This window comes from Carcharodon carcharias, chromosome 6 (assembly GCF_017639515.1).
Source record: "Carcharodon carcharias isolate sCarCar2 chromosome 6, sCarCar2.pri, whole genome shotgun sequence".
NCBI lineage: Eukaryota > Metazoa > Chordata > Chondrichthyes > Lamniformes > Lamnidae > Carcharodon > Carcharodon carcharias.
Window position 1 is genome coordinate 140,023,369 of NC_054472.1, and position 19,123 is coordinate 140,042,491.

General features: G+C 41.5%; 1 protein-coding gene across 5 annotated transcripts in view; it reads right to left on the reverse strand.

Moving 5' to 3' along the window:
- The window catches only part of nagpa (N-acetylglucosamine-1-phosphodiester alpha-N-acetylglucosaminidase), a 90,875-nt gene that overhangs the window by 52,125 nt on the left and 19,627 nt on the right, over positions 1–19,123 (reverse strand). For all 5 annotated transcript variants that reach the window (XM_041190115.1, XM_041190111.1, XM_041190113.1 and 2 more), the window contains 2 exons: positions 16,771–17,250; positions 3,955–4,094 (listed from right to left, as the gene is read on the reverse strand). In XM_041190115.1, the coding sequence (XP_041046049.1) occupies positions 3,955–4,094; positions 16,771–17,250 (620 nt within the window). The remainder of the gene's footprint in view (positions 1–3,954; positions 4,095–16,770; positions 17,251–19,123) is intronic.

Sequence of the window (19,123 nt, forward strand, 5' to 3'; positions counted from 1 at the left end):
CAAGGGAGGAGATCACAGGGACTCTGACCCAAATTTTTAATTCCTCTCTGGCCACTGGGGAGGTGCCAGAGGACTGGAGAACAGCTAATGTGGTTCTGCTATTTAAGAAGGGTTGTAGAGATAAGCCAGGGAACTACAGACAAGTGAGTCTCACGTTAGTGGTAGGGAAACTATTGGAGAAAATTCTGAAGGAGAGAATCTATCTCCACTTGGAGAGCAAGATTTGATCAGGGATAGTCAGCATGGCTTTGTCAGAGGGAGGTCATGCCTAACAAATTTGATTGAATTTTTTGAGGAGGTGGTGACCAGATGTGTAGATGATGGTAGTGCAATTGATGTAGTTTATATGGATTTCAGTAAAGCCTTTGACAAGGTCCCACATGGGAGACTTATAAAGAAGGCAAATGCACATGGGATACAGGGATAATTTGATAAGGTGGATTCAAAATTGGCTTAGTTTTTGGAGGCAGAGGGTGATGACAGAAGGATGCTTTAGTGACTGGAAGCCATTGTCCAGTACCACAGAGATCTGTGCTGGGTCCCCTATTATGTCATTTATATAAACAACATAGATGACTATGTAGGAGGTAGGATTAGTAAGTTTGCGGACGACACAAAGATTGGCCGGGTGGTTAACAGTGAGGTTGAGTGTCCTGGACTACAGGAAGATATAGATGGGATGGTCAAATGGAGAGATAAGTGGGAGATGGAATTTAAACCTGAAAATTGAGAGGTGATACACTTTGGAAGGAGTAATTTGACAGTTGTGCAGTTCTGGTCACCACATTATATAGGAAGGATGTGTTTGTACTGGAGGGGGTGCAGAGGAGATTCACCAGGATGTTGTCTGGGATGAAACATTTAAGTTATGAAGAGAGGTTGGATAGACTTGTGTTGTTTTTGTTGGAGCAGAGAAGACTGAGGGGCAACCTGATCGAGGTGTACAAGATTATGAGGGGCATGGACAGGGTGGATAGGGAGCAGCTGTTCCCCTTAGTTGAAGGGTCAGTCACAAGGGGGCATAAGTTCAAGGTGAGGGGCAGGAGGTTTAAGGAGGGATGTGAGGAAAAGCTTTTTTATCCAGAGGGTGGTGACGCTCTGGAATGCACTGCCTGGGAGGGTGGTGGAGGCGGGTTGCCTCACATCCTTTAAAAAATACCTGGATGAGCACTAGGCACGTCATAACATTCAAGGCTATGGGCCAAATGCTGGTAAATGGGATTAGGTAGGTAGGTCAGGTGTTTCTCACGTGTCAGTGCAGACTCGATGGCCAAAGGGCCTCTTCTGCATTTGAGATTGTGATTCTGTGTGTTTGGAAATTTACTTTTCCCATAATATAAAAATCTTTCATTTTGTCAATATGGCCTTTTTCTTTTGGGAAAAATGAACATATTGCTTTGCCTAATTCATCTTGTTAGTTGGAAACATTACAGCATCCCTTTGAAAATCAAACCACCCCTTCACTTATATAAAAATCAAATTTCATTCACACCCTATGAAACCCTCATCCTAGCTTATCCATTTCAAAAGTGTTTTACAGCTACTCTTTTGGTAATTTCAATCTTGTAGTCTAAGCGCCTCTAGTCTAATTAAGTCAAACAGACAGAGCCATCCACACTACACCCGTAAGCCTACAGTAATATGAAAAATGATAGTTTTATAAGCGTGAAACATCTCTTTGAATGTCTACCACTGTTTACCATTTAATCTATTTTCCCAGTCTACTTTATCCAACTCTGTCTTCATAGCTTTGCAATTGCCTTTAAAGCACTTGGTTTCAGACACAAGTATCGTACCCTCAAATTGAATGCAGAATTCCATCATCTTATGATCACTATTCCCAAGAGGACCCTTTACTATGAGATTAATCAATCCAGTCTTAATATAGATTTACCAGGTCTAAAATAAGCTGCTTCCTGATTAGTTCCAGAACGTATCATTCTAAGAAGCTGTCCCAAATATTATTAAGTAGTGAGGTGGTAGACACCATATTTTACAGGTACACAAGCAAAACAGAAGTGACTTTGAATTTCATTGACCCATTGTTTTCCTAAAAACAGCATTTCTCTTTGCCATCTAATTATTACTTTGACATCAAGGATCGTTAGGAACAAGCTGTCTTAGCAAAATTAAACATAGAATCTTTCATATTGGCACCTTAAGAAATTACAGAACTCCCTTGGCTAAGGTGTAAAAACCTTTTAAAAAAATTAAAGCTGCCCTTGTTATGAACAATTTTAAGTTGAAAGCACATGTGTTAAGAAAAGTAAAGTGGTTTCAGTTTCATTTAAGTTGTTTGTGAGCCTTGGTTCCTGGGAGTCTGGATAGATTCTTGACTAAATGTCAGGTCTTTTGGGTTTGTTTGTACATAAACATTTTTAATAAAATTTTACAACCCCTGAAGTTAAAGAGATGGGTTAAAAGGGGTTGAAAGTTCAGTAAAAACAGTAAAACAGGGCAGCTTTACTGTTGCCCAGCAACTGTGATCCAGTGACACAGAAAAAACGAACAGGAGTACAGTGGCGTTCAGTGTGTGTGTGTGTGTGTGTGTGTGTGTGTGTGTGTGTGTGTGTGTGTGTGTGTGTGAGAGAGAGAGAGAGAGAGAGAGAGAGTGAGTGAGTGAGTGAGTGAGTGAGAGAGAGAGAGAGAGAGAGAGAGAGAGAGAGAGAAGACAGGAATTTTTAAGATCCAAGAAGAAAATTGACAAGACTATTTGGGACAGTGGTTGACTGAATAGTCAGTTATAGAACTCCGTAAAATGATCAGTTTAGCAGAGGTTCTACTGGATGATGGAGTTTAGAAAACTTATTTGTTTGCTCTGCAGTTGAAGAAACAGAGCTTAGGAGTATGGTTTTTGGGTGTCTTGGGGAGATACGAGTTGGGTGAGAAGCATCAAGTGGATGCTCAGGAATCCACAAGAAAACTGTTTGCAACTGTGCTAGCCCCAAGCAGGAAGCCCTTGTGTCAAGCTAGTGGTAACTCTTCACTGGTGTATCTGTCTGTAAAGATATTGCTGGTGTAAAAGGAATGGTGTGAATTTGAACTGTCTTCTTAGGTTTGTATTGAGATCTTTCCAACTTTTTTGTGTAATGCTTCATTTTTCTTGTTTTAATAAATATTTTATTATTTGTATTAAAAGTTCATCAGCAGACTGTGAATTTGTTCAGTAACTTTCCTCCACATTTCAAAAAAATGTTAGGATCTATCAAGCAAGGTTTCACTCTGGGATCTGGCTTGTCCAGTATTAACATTAGTTGGGATCGTAACACATATTCAAAAGCTATTTTGTTACCAACAGTAACCACTTCCTACAGAAAAACTTTAAAACATTCCTTTTAAGAACTTAGAAATGAATAGTTTATTAAAAAGTGAAGAAACCTTAAAACTCAAACCTCAACAGTCATAAAAATTACATCCTAAAAATGCATATAATTATAGCAGCTGAGTGCTTAAAACAGTCATTACACTCAGCAATCCTTAAACCGTTACATGTTCTAAATCAGGTATCAGAGTAAACATCAATAAAGATTTCAATTTAGATTTCTTCTGTGATTTCTGTGGGTGATAATCAATGCAGGAATTATTGCCTATTTTGCAAAACAAATTGCTGCTGTGAAAATTATTAACAGTGTTTGAAATAACTGGCAATTTTAATGTTTAATACTGTTTCCTGCTTGATCAGCTGCAGCAATACTGTTTTGGTGTCACAATCCAAAGCTAGAATGCATGTCAAAAAAAATTTGTTCTAAATATAAATAATAACATTGCTCTGAAACTTGTTCTTATGAGAATTAAATGCAGCAGAGAAATGCTTTTAGTAAACAGGAAAAAAGATTACATATAGTTTGATGCTTTGCTTTTGGAACAATGCAACAAATTTGGATTTCACTACAATATTTTTAAATACTTTCAGTTTTATTCATTAAGCCATGAGTTTTGGCTCTTGTACTGTACCTGTTTCTTGTATCTTTGAACACTCAGCTGATTGGCTCTCATTAACATAAATAGTGCCATTGCGCAGGAGCCATATTACTCCACTCACTAGTTGAACGAAGGGGTTTTCTTTATCCATGACATCCTCTTCTGACAGATATCTGCCAATGTTTAAGAATTATGATTACATTTCCAATATAGTACATTGGTATCCTTTTATACCTATACAATGCATTTTATTTGGGCAAGACTAATGAGGAAAAGTTTACTGTAAACAATATCTATACTAGGATAGTAGCGGGTAAAATTAACTGATATTAGCTTTTATGATAATCCACTGCTCTGTAGAAGTGGGATTCCATAGAATGAAGTCTATCAATATAGTACTGAAGGAGTGCTGCACTGTTGGAAGTGCCATCTTTCAGATGAGGTGGTAAACGGAAGCCCCATCTGCCTCTTTGGGTGGATGTAAAAGGTCCCATGGTATTATTTCGCAAAGAGCAGGGGGGCTATCCCCAGTGACTTGGAAAATACTTAACCCTCAATCAACATTACAAAAAAAAACACATTGCTGTTTGTAGGAGTGTACTGTGCATACGTTGGCTGCCATGTTTCCTAAATCACAGTAGCGACTTCAATTATTTGGCTGTAAAGCTTCGAGACATCTGGTGGTCCTATAAAGTGCTATATAAAAATGCAAGTCTTTCTTTTTCAAGAAACTGCATTAAAAAAGCTTCTGACGGCAACATTTATTTTGGCATTACTCATAATAAATTATTCATAGTAATAACAGGATACTGTAAAATGAACATGAAAATTAGGAGTAGGAGCAGGTCACTTGGCCCCTTGAGCCTGCTCTACCATTCAATAAGATCATAAGATTAAGATGGGCTGGATTTTGCTGTAGAAATAATGGTGAGCCTTACAGCACTGACTGTTCAAGTGTCATAGGGCAGCAACATCTAACAGCCACACAGGCACATGTTAAACATGAAAATCAGGAAGTTTTTGTCTGAGTTGTCCCACTCCTCTGGAAATTGTGCTAGATTGGTATCAGATTGTAGATAAAACAATGTGAAGTTTGAATATTGCTGAAAAGAGAGACAAGTTGCCAAAGTCTTTCATCTTGCACTCATCCGGACAATTGCAAGAATGCCAAATTTCAAACAATTTCAACAATTCATACTACAAGAGAAAGGGGTGCAGGTTGGTTGGCAAGTCAACAGACTGTCCGAGGCGTTGCCATGGAAAAAACAAGGGGGAAACTTTAGGCTCTCCACGCTTCCATGTAATTAAAAAAATGACCAGCTGGTTCCAAGGGCCAGATGGTTGCAACAACTTTTTGCAATTTTTCCCTGCTCCTTCAGGGTTGGTGCAACAATACAATATGCAGGAAGGTCCGCCCTTTCCAATGAGATATCACTGGTGTAAATCGGATGTGTAACTCGAAAGCAAAAGGCATTGGCCGCATGTGAAGTTTCTGTTCTTGCTACTTGACTAAACATCAAAAAAAGTCCATGCCAAAGAAGGTAAATTTTTTAATGGTGTAATAAGTTTTAACTACAGCTAAACAACCTCATTGATGCTGAAATTTAACTTTTAAGTGTGGAGGCTCATTCCTTCCAAGAATTTGTTGGGGATTTTAAAAAAATAGAAAAATTTGCTTTGTTTTTCCTTTCTCTTAATCTCATTGAAACGTACAAGGTTCTAAAGAGTCTTGGCAGGGTTGACAAAGAGGTTGTTTCTCCGACTGGTGAACCTAAAACATGGAAATAGTTTCAGGATAAGGGGTTGACTATTTTAGACTGAGAATGAGAAATGTGTTCATTCAGAGAGAAGTCGATGTTCAGAGAGAAGTGGATGCTCCATCACTGAGTATATTAAGGCCGGGATAGACTTTTGGTCTCTCAAGGAATTGAGGGATAGGCAGAGCAGGTGGGAAAGTAGAGTTGAAGCTATGATTGTATTAAATAGTGGAGCAGGCTTGAGGAGCCAAATAGTCTATTCCTGCTCTTATTCCTCATGTTCTTTTGATTGGGGAAGAGGTAAAAGTGTTTAGGGGAGCTTGCTTAAGGTCATTTGTCTCAACAAAGCAGCTGCCTGAAAACACCAGCTCTCCCCTTGAGGAGAGGTTATGTCAGACTTTTTTGTAAAAACTAAAATGATACTAAATTGAAGTCTTAAATCAAGATATGAAACTTTTTTTTTTGAATATGATATTTCAAACCAATCATATTCAAGTGTTACATATACCTTGTCTTTGACATGGAGGCATGATAGACACTAAATGCTAGGCCTCCAATCCTAAATAGGTTAAGTTAATTTCCAATTGTAAAAATGCACCAATACAGGTAGCCTTACCTGCAAGTCAGTTGAAATAAGACAAATGTGAGCCAATTAACTTTGGTAACTGTACCACTGCCTAGGTAATGTAATCTATTGGCCGAAAGGTAACATGTAGCCAATTTCAAACACTACTGGAAAGTGTTAGCCTTGTAATACAGCTGGAGAGTTACTCGACTTATGTACTGCATTAGAAATGAACTTTAAAGATATAACTTTGGCATATTAATATTAAAATGTCAACATGAAAGTTATTCAACAATGGTGTATTTTTGGCAAATAAAACTGTTGTCAACATACTTAAACTTAAAATGTTGATCATTTTAATTACTAAACATATTACAAAAAGTAACACAACTTAAATTTAATAACATCTTCATTAATTCCATAATACACTTTCCAATTGACTTTAGAATCCAATCCGAGATCAAACTCATCAAATTCTATGCCATTTAAAATCAGTTTCCAGTATTTGAAAATTGAAAACACACCTGTAGCAAGCAGTGCAACTTAGTGTTTTAAGAGAATTGATTGATCTTTCAATCTGAAATCAGAAAGTACCTAAAAAAAGACAAATCTGTGTTGCATGGAAAAGAGTAACACTGGTTGGTGAACCACCACAGTGCTCTCCCTTGTTCCTAGCATCGAAAACAGAAGCATCAGTACTCACCATGTTCTGGGGCAGATCAGCTTATTGACTGCTTGAGTAAAGGAAGGGTGGGGAAGATGAAGAATATAATCAAGCAGGCCAAAGATGAAGATGCATTAGGCTTAGACAAAATTTACAGCAATGTTCAAACATGTAATTTTTTTTATTCTTTGATGGGACATTGGTGTCACTGGCCAGAATTTCATGCCCATCCCCACTTATTCTTGAGAAGGTGGTGAGCCACCTTCTTGATCCATTGCAGTCCGTGTGGTGTAGATACACCAACAGTGCTGTTAGGAAGGGAGTTCTAGGATTTTGATCCAGCGATAGTGAAGGAACAGTGATACCAGTTTCAAGTCGGCATGGTGTGGGGCTTGGAGAGGAACATACGAGTGGTGTTCCCAAGTGTCTGCTGCCCTCTTCTTTCTAGGTGGTAGAAGTTGCAAGTTTGGAAGGTGCTATCGAAGGAAATTTGATGAATCGCTGCAGTGTATCATGCATATGCCGCATGCTGCCCTGTGGTGGTGGAGGGAGGGAGGGAGGGCTGATCAAGTGGGTGGTTTTGTCCTGGATGGTGTAGACTTTGAGCGCTATTGGAAGCAGACTCAGCCAGGCAATTGTCCAGGTTAAAAACTATATTCTTCAAGATGGATTTTGATACTAAGGGGTTATAAATTTCTATAATTATTTAATATAAAATCACCATCTCACAGCAACTGAAAAAATTCTTCAGACGCACAAAGCCAAAAGCAATTTTTTAAAAATTAATTCATGGGATGTGGGCTTCGCTGGCTGGGCCAGCATTTATTGCCCATTCCAATCTGCCCTCAAGAAGGTGGTGGTGAGCTGCCTTCTTGAACCGCTGCAGTCCCTGTGGTATAGGTACACCCACAATGTTGTTAGGGAGGAAGTTCCAGGATTTTGACCCAGTGACAGTGAAGGAACGGCGATATATTTCCAAGTCAGGGTGGTGAGTGATTGGAGGGGAGCTTCCAGGTGGTGATGTTCCCATCTATCTGCTGCCCTTGTCCTTCTAGACGGTAGTGGTTGTGGGTTTGAGAGGTGCTGAAGGAGCCTTGGTGAATTCCTGCAGTGCATCTTGTAGATGGTATACACTGCTGCTACTGTGCATTGGTGGTGGAGGGAGTGAATGTTTGTGAATGTGATGTCAATCAAGCAGGCTGCTTTGTCCTGGATGGTGTCAAGCTTCGAGTGTTGTGGGAGCTGCACTCATCCAGGCAAGTGCGGCGTATTCCATCACATACCTGACTTGTGCCTTGTAGATGGTGGACAGGCTTTGGGGTGTCAGGAAGTGAGTTACTTGTTGCACAATTCCTAGCCTCTGACCTGCTCTTGTAGCCACAGTATCAATATGGCTAGTCCAATTCAGTCTCTGGTCAATGGTAACTCCTAGGATGTTGATAGTGGGGGACTCAGTGATGGTAATGCCATTGAACATCAAAGGGATGATGGTTGGGTTCTCTCTTGTTGCAGATGGTCATTGCCTGACACTTGTGTGGTGAGAATGTTACTTGCCACTTGTGAGCCCAAGCCTGGATATTGTCCGGGTCTTGCTGCATTTGGGCATGGACTGCTTCAGTATGAGTCGTTGCAAATTGTGGTGAACATCAGCAAACATGCCCACTTTTGACCTTATGATGGAAGGAAGGTCATTGATTAAGCAGCTGAAGATGGTTGAGCTGAGGACATTACGCTGAGGAACTCTTGCTCTGATGTCTGGAGCTGAGATAACTGACCTCCAACAACTACAACCATCTTCCTTTGTGCTAGGTATGACTCCAATCAGTGGAGAGTTTTCCCCCTGATTTCCATTGACTCCAGTTTTGCTTGGTCTCCTTGATGCCACACCCAGTCAAGTGCTGCCTTGATGTCAAGGGCAGTCACACTCACCTCATTGGTTCAGCTCTTTTGTCCATGTTTGAACCAAGGCTGAAATGAGGTCAGGAGCGGAGTGGCCCTGGTGGAACCCAAACTGGGCGTCAGTGAGCAGGTTATTGCTAAGCAAGCGCCACTCGATAGCACTGTTGATGACCCCTTCCGTTACTTTACTGATGATCGAGAGTAGACTGATGAGGGGGTAACTGGCCGGGTTGGATTTGTCCTGCTTTTTGTGTACAGGAAATACCCGGGCAATTTACCACATAGCTGGGTAGATGCCAGTGTTGTAGCTGTACTGGAACAGCTTGGCTAGGCATGCAGCAAGTCCTGATGCACAAGTCTTAAGTACTATTGCTGGAATACTGTCAGGGGCCATGGACTTTGCAGAATCCAGTGCCTTCAGCTGTTTCTTGATATCAAGTGGAGTGAATTGGGTTGGCTGAAGACTGGCATCTGTGATGGTGGGGACCACTGGAGGAGGCCGAGGTGGATCATCCACTCGGCATTTCTGGCTGAAGATTGTAGCAAATGCTTTAGTCTTATCTTTTGCACTGATGTACTGGGCTCCCCATCATTGAGGATGGGGATATTTGTGGAGCCTCTCTGCCAGTGAGTTAATTGTCCACCATCATTCACGACGGGATGTGGCAACACTGCAGAGCTTAGATCTGATCTATTGGCTGTGGGATCACTTAGCTCCATTTGGCTTCACCAAGTTGAAACCTCATTTTTCGGTATGCCTGGTTCAGCTCCTGGCATGCCCTCCTGCACTCTTCATTGAGCAAGAGTTGATCCCCTGGCTTGATGGTAATGGTGGAGTGGGGGAATATGCTGGGCTGAGATTACAGATCGTGTTCAAGTACAATTCTGCTGTTGCTGATGGCCCACAAAACCTCATGGATGCCCAGTCTCAAGTTGCTACATCTGTTCAAAATCTATCCCATTTAGCACGGTGGTACTGCCACATAATACAATGGAGGGTATCCTCAATGTGAAGGCAGGACTCCATCTCCACAAGGACTGTGTGCAGTGGTCATTCCTACCAATACTGTCGTGGACAGATGCATCTGTGGCAGGCAGGTTGGTGAGGATGAGGTCAAACACATTTTTCTCTCGCTTGTTCCCTCACCACCTGCCACTGTCTCAGTCTAGCAGCTATGTCCTTTGTGACTCAGCCAGCTTGGTCAGTGGTGGTGTTACCAAGCCACTCTTGGTGATGGACATTCTACGCCCTTGTCACTCTCAGTGCTTCCTCCAAGTGGCGTTCAACATGGAGCAGTACTGATTCAGCAGCTGAGGGAAGGAACTACATGGTAGTTAGCAGGAAGTTTCCTTGCCTATGTTTGACCTGATGCCATGAGACTTCATGGGGTCCGGAGATGATATTGAGGTCTCCCATGGCAATGATTGTATACCTCTGTATACTTCATCACGACTGGTGGGTATGTCCTGCCGGTGGGACAGGACATACCCAGGGATGGTGATGGGCATTATCTGTAAGATATGATTCTGTGAGGATGACTATGTCAGGATGCTGCTTGACTAGTCTGTGAGACAGCTCTCCCCAATTTTGGCATAAGCCCCCAGATGTTGGTAAGGAGGGCTTCGCAGGGTTGACAGGGCTGAAGTTGCCATTGCCGCTTCCAGTGCCTAGGTCGATGCTGGGTGATCCATCCGGTTTCATTCCTGTTTTGTGACTTTGTAGCAGTTTACTACAACTGAGTGGCTTGCTAGGCCAGTTCAGAGGGCATTTAAGAGTCAACCACATTGCTGTGCGTCTGGAGTCAGATGTAGGCCAGACCAGGTAAGGATGACAGATTTCCTTCTCTAAAAGGACATCAGTGAACTAAATGGGTTTTTACAACAGCAATGGTTTCATGGTCATCAATAGAGTTCCAGATATTTATTCAGGAGGATCCTGCTGTGGCAGGATTCAAACTCAGCTCCCCAGAGCATTACCCTGGGTCTCTGGATTACCAGTCCAGTGACAATACCACTACACCATCACCTCCCCTGTAGAAAATTCTGCTGAACAGGGTGAACTCTAGGAGCTCTTGCCTCGCTCTGACCTTTACACTACCACTATCCCAGTCTACATTCAAGTTATTAAAGTCCCCTATTATAACTGCTCTAATGTTTGCATCTCTTCAATTTCCCTGCAGATTTGCTCCTCTACATCCTTCCCACTAGTTTGTGGCCTGTAGACTACACCAAGCAATGTAATTGCACCCTTTGATTCTGTCCTGAACACCTGGGATATTCTCTTTCTCCAGCATTACTATACTCTCTTCCTATCTTTCTTGAATGACTTCTACCCAGGAATATTTAACACCAGTCCTGCCCTTCCTTGAACAAGGTCTCTGTTATCACCGTAACATAATTTCACATGGCAATCTGCGCCTGTAACTCAATCTTATTTACTACACTCCGTGCATTCACATACATGCAGTATAACCCTGATTTAGATTTCATTAATTTCTCCATTACTCTGACTCCACCCATTAACTTACTATTTTCTATTCCAGTGCTCTCTCTCTCCCCCAGTATTTCATACACCTTGGTATTCCTCTCTAATATTCTCTCCTGACTCCCACGCCCCTACCGAGATAGTTTAAAGCCTCATCAGCAGTAGCAAAATGCTTGAGAGGAATTCAGTCCCAGCTCTGTTCAGGTGCAGCATGGCCGGCTTGTACAGATGCCATCTCCTCCAGAGGGAGAGCCAGTCTCTAGTGTTCCTGAAATCTAAAGCCCTCCTCCTGCACCATCCTTCCAGCCATGCATTCATTTGCCTTATCCTATTTCTGTACTCACTTGCATACGGCATTGGGATTAATCCAGAGATTACTACTTTTGACATCCTGCTTGCTAATTTTCCACCTAGCTCCCTAAATTCTATCTGCAATGCCACAACCCCCTTCCTACCCAAGTCATTGCTACCAATATGGGCCATGACCATTGGCTGTTCACCCTGCCCTACAAGAATGCCCTGCTTGGCGACATCCTTTACCCTGGCACCAGGGAGACAACACAGCATCCTGGAGTCACTTCTATGGCAGCAGGAACGCCTGTCTGTTCCCCTAATTAACGAATCCCTATCACTATTGCTCTTCCTTTCTTCTTCCTCCCCTCCTGTGTAGCTGCACTGCTCGTGGTGCCAAAAACTTGGCTTCGACTGCACTCCTCTTCTGAACCAACAGCTTCAGTCGTATCCAAAACAGAAAACCGATTAGCGAGCAGGTCCCCAAGGTGGATCCTGCCCTACCCGCCTGGATCTCTTGGACTGCCTGGTGGTCACCCATTCCCTTTCTGCCTCCATGCTCCTAACCTGTGGAGTGAGCACCTCTCTGAAGGTGCTATCCACGTAGCTCTCAGCCTTCTGGATGTGCCAGTGTCTCCAGCTACCACTTGAGCTCCGAAACGCGGAGGTCTTATATAAATACAATTTGTGGTTTACTGATTCGACCTAGTAATACTAGATATAGTTCAAGTTTACCTGTTGAAATTACAAACATAGCTGCAGGTCAAATGCACTGGTAATGCATTCACACTTACTGTATTTTCTTGCTCAACACAAATCGATTGATGATATACACAAACCTCGTCCAATAAGTAGGTACAAGGACAAATATTTACAATAGTAATTCATGATGAAAGCTGTGCAGAGTCATGCAATCATTTGACTCAACGTAAACACCAAGGGAACACAATGGTTAGCTACAAAGCCACATCTCTGCAGTCATACAAAATGTGCAAAGCTTCAATTTTGTTTTTACATAGGCAATTAACAACTTAAAGACAAGTGTAAATGGCAATAAAAAGGAGGCCAAAAGGAAGAGTGAAAAGGAGACAAAAAAGATCAGCTTTACAACAAAGCAAAACTTGAAGCATCTGTAGAACTAATAAAAATCTATTGCATCTTAAATTAAAACAAATACCGGTTTCTAAAAAAAACTAATAACTAATTTCATGCAAAGAATGGGCAGTAATTAGGAAATGAAAGATTTTGTTGCCAAAACTTACAGTTTAGTAGAAGAAAAAAGCAGCAAGAATTATGTAGGAGACAACTAAATTACAACGGAATCACGATACTAACTGGTAAATTCTGGATGTATCTGAATGCTCCAGAATGAAGTCAAATATGCTGCGCTTCTGGGAAAATTCTAATTATTAGGCCAACGAACATTCTCACTACTCCTGTAGTTGTTGCAAATATATATTTTATGCTCTAGTGTCAATTAATCTTTTAAAGACAAACACACTCTCACAAAAACTACTACTCAGGGAGGGGAACAGTATAACTAACAAAAATGTAAATGATACATGTGCTATTAGAAAGGGAATGCAAATAAGGCCCTTCAAGTTAATATCTATTATACATGCTGATTGAGGCTTCTTGATCACAACTTGCAACTAGTCTGAAAGAAAAACCATGTAATTTTTTTTTTAAACTTCTATATAATAGAGCCAAGGGGGGCACCAGGCACACCTAAAATTGAGGTGTCAACCTGGTGAAGCTTTCACAAAGGACTAGTTGCATGCGAAACAGTTTAAGCAGCAAGTAATAGACAAAGCTAAGCGATTCCACAGCCAACAGATTGCGTCCAACCTCCGAGCCCTGCCATATCAAGTCATGAATGGTGGTGAACAATTAAACAACTTACTGGAGGTGGCAGGTCCACAAATATCCACATCCTCAATGATGGGGGAGCCCAGCACATTAGCGCAAAAGATGAGGCTGAAGCATTCGCTACGACCTTCAGCCAGAAGTGCCGAGTGGATGATCCATCTCGGCCTCCTCCGGAGGTCCTCAGCATCACAGGTGCCAGGCTTCAGCCAATTCGATTGACTCCACATGATATCAAGAAACGGCTGATGGCATTGGATAGTGCAGGGTACTGATAATATTCCAGCAATAGTACTGAAGACTTGTGCTCCACAACTTGCCACACCAAGCTCTTCCAGTATAGCAACAACAGTGGCATCAACCAAGCAAGGTGGGAAACTTTCCAGGTGTGTCCTGTACACAAAAAAAGTCAAATCCAACCTGGCCAATTAGCACCACATCCATCTACTCTCTGTCATCTTTAAAATGATGGAAGGGGTCATCAAAAGTGTTATCAAGTGGCACTTGCTTAGCAATAACCTGCTCACTGACACTCAGTTCGGGTTCCACCGGGGGGACTCAACTCCTGACCTTATTACAGCCTTGGTTCAAACATGGACAAAAGAGCTGAACTCTAGAGGTGAGGAAAGTGTGACTGCCCTTGACATCAAGGCAGCATTTGATTGAGTGTGGCATCAAGGAGCGCTAGCAAAACTGGGGTCAATGGGAATCAGCAGGGAAACCCTCTGCTGGTTGGAGTCATATCTAGCACAAAGGAAGATGGCTGTGGTTGTTGGAGGTCAATCATAGTTCCAGGACATCACTGCAGGAGTTCCTCAGGGTAGTGTCCTGGGCACAACCATCTTCAGCTGCTTCAGTGGCCTTCCTTCAGTCATAAGGTCAGAAGAGTTCGTCGATGATTGCACAATGTTCAGCATCATTCACAACTCAGATACTGAAGCAGTCCACGCCCAAGTGCAGTAAGACCTGGATAATGCCCAGGCTTGGGCTGACAAGTGGCAAATAACATTTGCACCACACGAGTGCCAGGTGATGACCATTTCCAACAAGAGAGAATCTAACCATCACCTCTCGACATACAATGGTATTACCACACTGAGTTCCCCCACTACTAACTTCCTGGGGCTTATCATTGACCAGAAACAGAATTGGACTAGCCATATAAATACTGTGGCTACAAGAACAGGTCAGAGGCTGGGAATTCTGCAGAGTCACTTACCTCCCGACTCCCAAAAGCCTGTCCACCATCTACAATGCAAAAGTCAGGAGTGTGATTGAATAATCTCGACTTGCCTAGATGAGTGCAGCTCCAACAACACGCAACAAGCTTGACACCGTCCAGGACAAAGCAACTCACTTGCCTAGAATACTATCCATCTTCTTCAATATTCACTCCCTCCGGCACCGACACACAGTGGCAGTAGTGTGTACCATCTACATAATGCACTGCAACAACTTAGCTCACAGCACCTTCAAAACTGTATTTACCACCACCTAGAAGGACAAGGTAATAGATGCAAGGGAACACCACCACCTGCAAACTCCATTCCAAGTCATCGGCCAGCCCAATTTGGAACTATATTGCCATTCCTTCACTGTTGCTGGGTCAATATCCTGGAACTGCCTAACAGCATTGTGGATGTACCTATACCACATGAACTGCAGCAGTTTAAGCTGGTGGCTCACCACTACACCTTCAAGGGCAATTAGGGGTGGGCAATAAAAGCAAGCCTAGCCAGTAAAGCCTGCATCCGTGAAGGAATAAAAAGCCAGTAGCTACACAGCATTGCACTCTAACTATAACCTCAAGTTCAATTCCATCCAAGTGTTATTAGGGCTATAAAAGTAACAGTTGTACTAATCTTGCTGTAATTTATTACCCTGGAGATCTCAGCGCTCACGTTACCTGGCCATTAGGACAGCCCCATTTAAAAAGGTGCCAGAATTGATGTTTAGGCCGATAGTCAGCATATAAGTTGAGCTCCCAACCCTTCCCAGCCAAGTTAGGAATGGTTTAACTGTGTGCGATGGGACAGGCTTCCATGATCCCAATACTGGATTGTGTTTAATAGTCTTAATTTTGAGTATGAAGGATTACCACCACTGCTGAAAAACTGAACACTGTTAACACTGTTAAGGGAAGGTTAACCTCATTCCCTCAATTTACTTTGAGCTAAGAGTTTATAAAAGTAAAAGTGGAAAACTGCTGCTTAGATGGGGGCCGAATGATGTACTCCTGTTCCTGTGTTTCCATGAGGTTATAAAACTAGTTTTTCCTATGACATAAATAAGAAAAGTAAGTCATCATGCTTCAATATTTTGCTCATAAAATTAAACAAGGTTAAACCAAATCAAAATTCTTCCACAAGCGCAATTTGAGACATTTACCTGCAAAAACATGAATTTTGTAAGATTCTACGTTTATTTCTTAAAATTTATGTTTGGACTGACATATGCAATCAGCAGCTTCAATGCCAAGGCTATGGGAATGGAGTCTACCATGATGTCAGCAGCACAGCAGAATTAAAGTGAGCATGAGAAGATTTTAATACTGAGGGGGCTTTTTTCTTTTTCATATAAAAATGGTTAATGTACTCAAAACAAAAATAAAAATACCTGGAAAAACTCAGCAGGTCTGGCAGCATCTGCGGAGAGGAACACAGTTAACGGTTCGAGTCTGTATGAATCTTCAAAGAACTAAGTAAAAATAGGAGAGAGGTGAAATATAAGCTGGTTTAGTTGTGTGTGTGTGTGTGTGTGTGTGTGTGTGTGGGGGGGGGGGGGGGGGGGGGTGGGGGGGGGGGGGGGGATGTGGAGCTGGATAGAGGGCCAGTGATAGGTGCAGATAGCCAAAAGATGTCATAGACAAAAGGACAAAAAGGTGGTGATATTATTTAAAGAATGTGCTAATTAAGGGTAGAAAGCAGGACAAGCAAGGTATAGATAGCTCTAGTGGGGGTGAGGTGGGCTGAAGGAATCGAAAAAGGCTAAAAGGTAGAGATAAAACAATGGATGGAAATACATTTAAAAATAATGGAAATAGGTGGGAAAAGAAAAATCTATATAATGAATATAGTCAGTCAATGTACTCAAGTTCAATTTATTGTTGAACAAGCTGAAATACTAAAATTACAGTTATTTAAAAATAATGGGTGCAGCTTATTGCCAAACTAGAAATGCTAAAGTGGAATTTTAATAATCAGTTTCCCCACTTGTAAATACAAAGGTAAACAAAATTATTTCTACAAGTTAGGACTAGTTTCTTCAACACACATCAATACTGCAGTAAGATTATTGAGTATACATTTATTTAGATTCTTACCCAAATACTAATGTGCCATCCTTCTTAATCCCAAATTGTGCATTTTGAATTCCCTTTCCATCTTGCACCAGTTTTCCATCACTCACAACTGTACCCAAGCAACTTCCTGTGTTCATGTCAAAAAATCCACCATTTTGAGCCACCAAACACTTCTTGGATTTTATAGTTTCTTGTACTGTTGCTCTGTAAGACTGACTGCATCCACCTGGCTTTAGTGGTTCCAAAACTGAGACAGTTCTCAATGGATTATTCACAAAAGTGAAGTGGCCAGTGACAGCTTTAAGCTTTCCTTCTTCAGTGGGAAAGTTTGAAACAAATACAGTAGTTTTAGCTATAGGAAGGTCTGTGGATTTATCAGCAGCCCAGGTTTCGTGTGTTACATTTCCAAAAATTATAGGCTGACAATCTCTGACATATCTGTGAGTATGCTGAGCTCCATGCTCCAAAGGGTAATATGGAAACAGATCATTTAACGAAGTCCTGCAAAAGGAGTAAACAAAATTGTCAAAAACATAAAAAGGAACAACAATCTAAAACTGAGTGAAAAGAGATAAAAAGCAGAAGGTACTACAGCCTAGTTCCATTTTTAAAACAATAATTAGTACATCATGGAGGGAATTTTGACTCCTCTGGTAGGGGCTGGATGAAAATCTTTTAAAACGAGAAACCCGCCAACTTCAAATGTTAATAGGGGGCAGGCAACAAATCTGCACTCAGGAGGCAGGTTGATCACTAACATATTTAAAGGAGGCTGGTCACTTCTATTCTAACCACTTATTTTTAGCACTTGCAGGCTGGTTTCCCTGAGTCACAGGAAACACTGCCCAAAAATGATGATAATGTCCGATTCTTCCACTAAGTTAGTTTCCAGCACTGCTTTTGGGCCAGGAGAAACAGGAGTGTTTTCCCCCGGTCCACCAAGCAAACCTATTCACCTACATCAGACCCTCGCAATTCGAAATGCAAAAAAACGGAAATCTCCCAATCCCACATTCCAAACCTTGAAGGCCAGGATCTCTCAAAGACCTTATTACTCCTTTGCAGCTTCCCCACCTTACAGGCAGTCAGCCCTGTCAGTCTGGCTAACTGTCAGACAGGAACCTATTGAAGAAATTTGAAACAAGCTGAAATTCAGCACAAACCAGTACTTCCAGATTCCCTGTCTGCACATCCCCTCCCCAAATTCTTCCTACTTCGGAGATATTGTCGGATGGCGTAGTTAACACTTAACAGGAACTTTCAAATAGATCAACCAACCTTCAAGCAACTTTCAATTTATAAAAAAAAACACTCAAATGTGCTTTCATTTGTGAGATAGTGCAATAATGACATTTACTTTCCTTAAGGGCATTGTAATTTATGAATTTCAACTGCATTAGGCCTCAGCACCATCTCCAATTAACGTTTAATTATGCCTCAGAACTACCAGCGTCGCATGGTTTATTACAATGAAAATAACAATGCTTTATTGTGAGCTTTGCCTGCACTGCCTCAACCAAGATCTCTGCCTGTAGTAACAAACCTTTCCTAATTGCACTCTTCTCTAAAATATGTTTGAAGTATATACACTAGCAAAATACACTTAACTAAATTCAGGACAAGACTTCACTTTATAGAATAAGAAACCCATTTAATCTACCTAAACAAATAAAAATGACTACATGGGAGGAGTAAGGATAAACTTTTAAATGAGGCAAATAGAGCTCTAGTTTTTTTTACAAAAATTGTCTAGAATATGGGCAACACTGGCAAGGACACATATTACTCGCCCCTGGAAACCCTGAAGTAGTGGTGGACCTTCCTAAACTGCTGTAAACCTTGTGTTATGATGGTCTCAAAATGCTGTTCATGACAGTAACTCTGGGCTGTTGATCCACTGGTGAAGGAACAGCAGCATGACTCAGAATTGGCTGTGATTTACAGGGGACTATCCAGGCAACTGTGTTGTGATTTAAAAAAAGAAAATTTTTGAAGACTGTATGTTTCTGCCCTTGTCTTCAGAGGTAAAAATTGAGCTGGAAGTGTTGTTAGAGAAAGTTTTGCAAACTGCACCAGACAGCCCTGAAGTATAATAGTGATGAGAGGAAATTAAATTTTAGTCAATACATTGCAACTTAATTCTCCAGTGTTACTCCAAAGATGACAGCAAAAATAATTAAAAGATATTCAAGGAAATTTAGGAGAACAAATGTAGTATTTGCCCAGTTACAATTTTTAAAATTATTCTTTCATGGGATGTGGGCATCACAGGCAAGGCCAGCATTTGTTACCTATCCCTAATTGCCTTCAAGAAGACAGTTGTGAACTGCCTTTTTAAACTGCTGCAGTCAAGGAAAAGACAGTCATTTTCCAT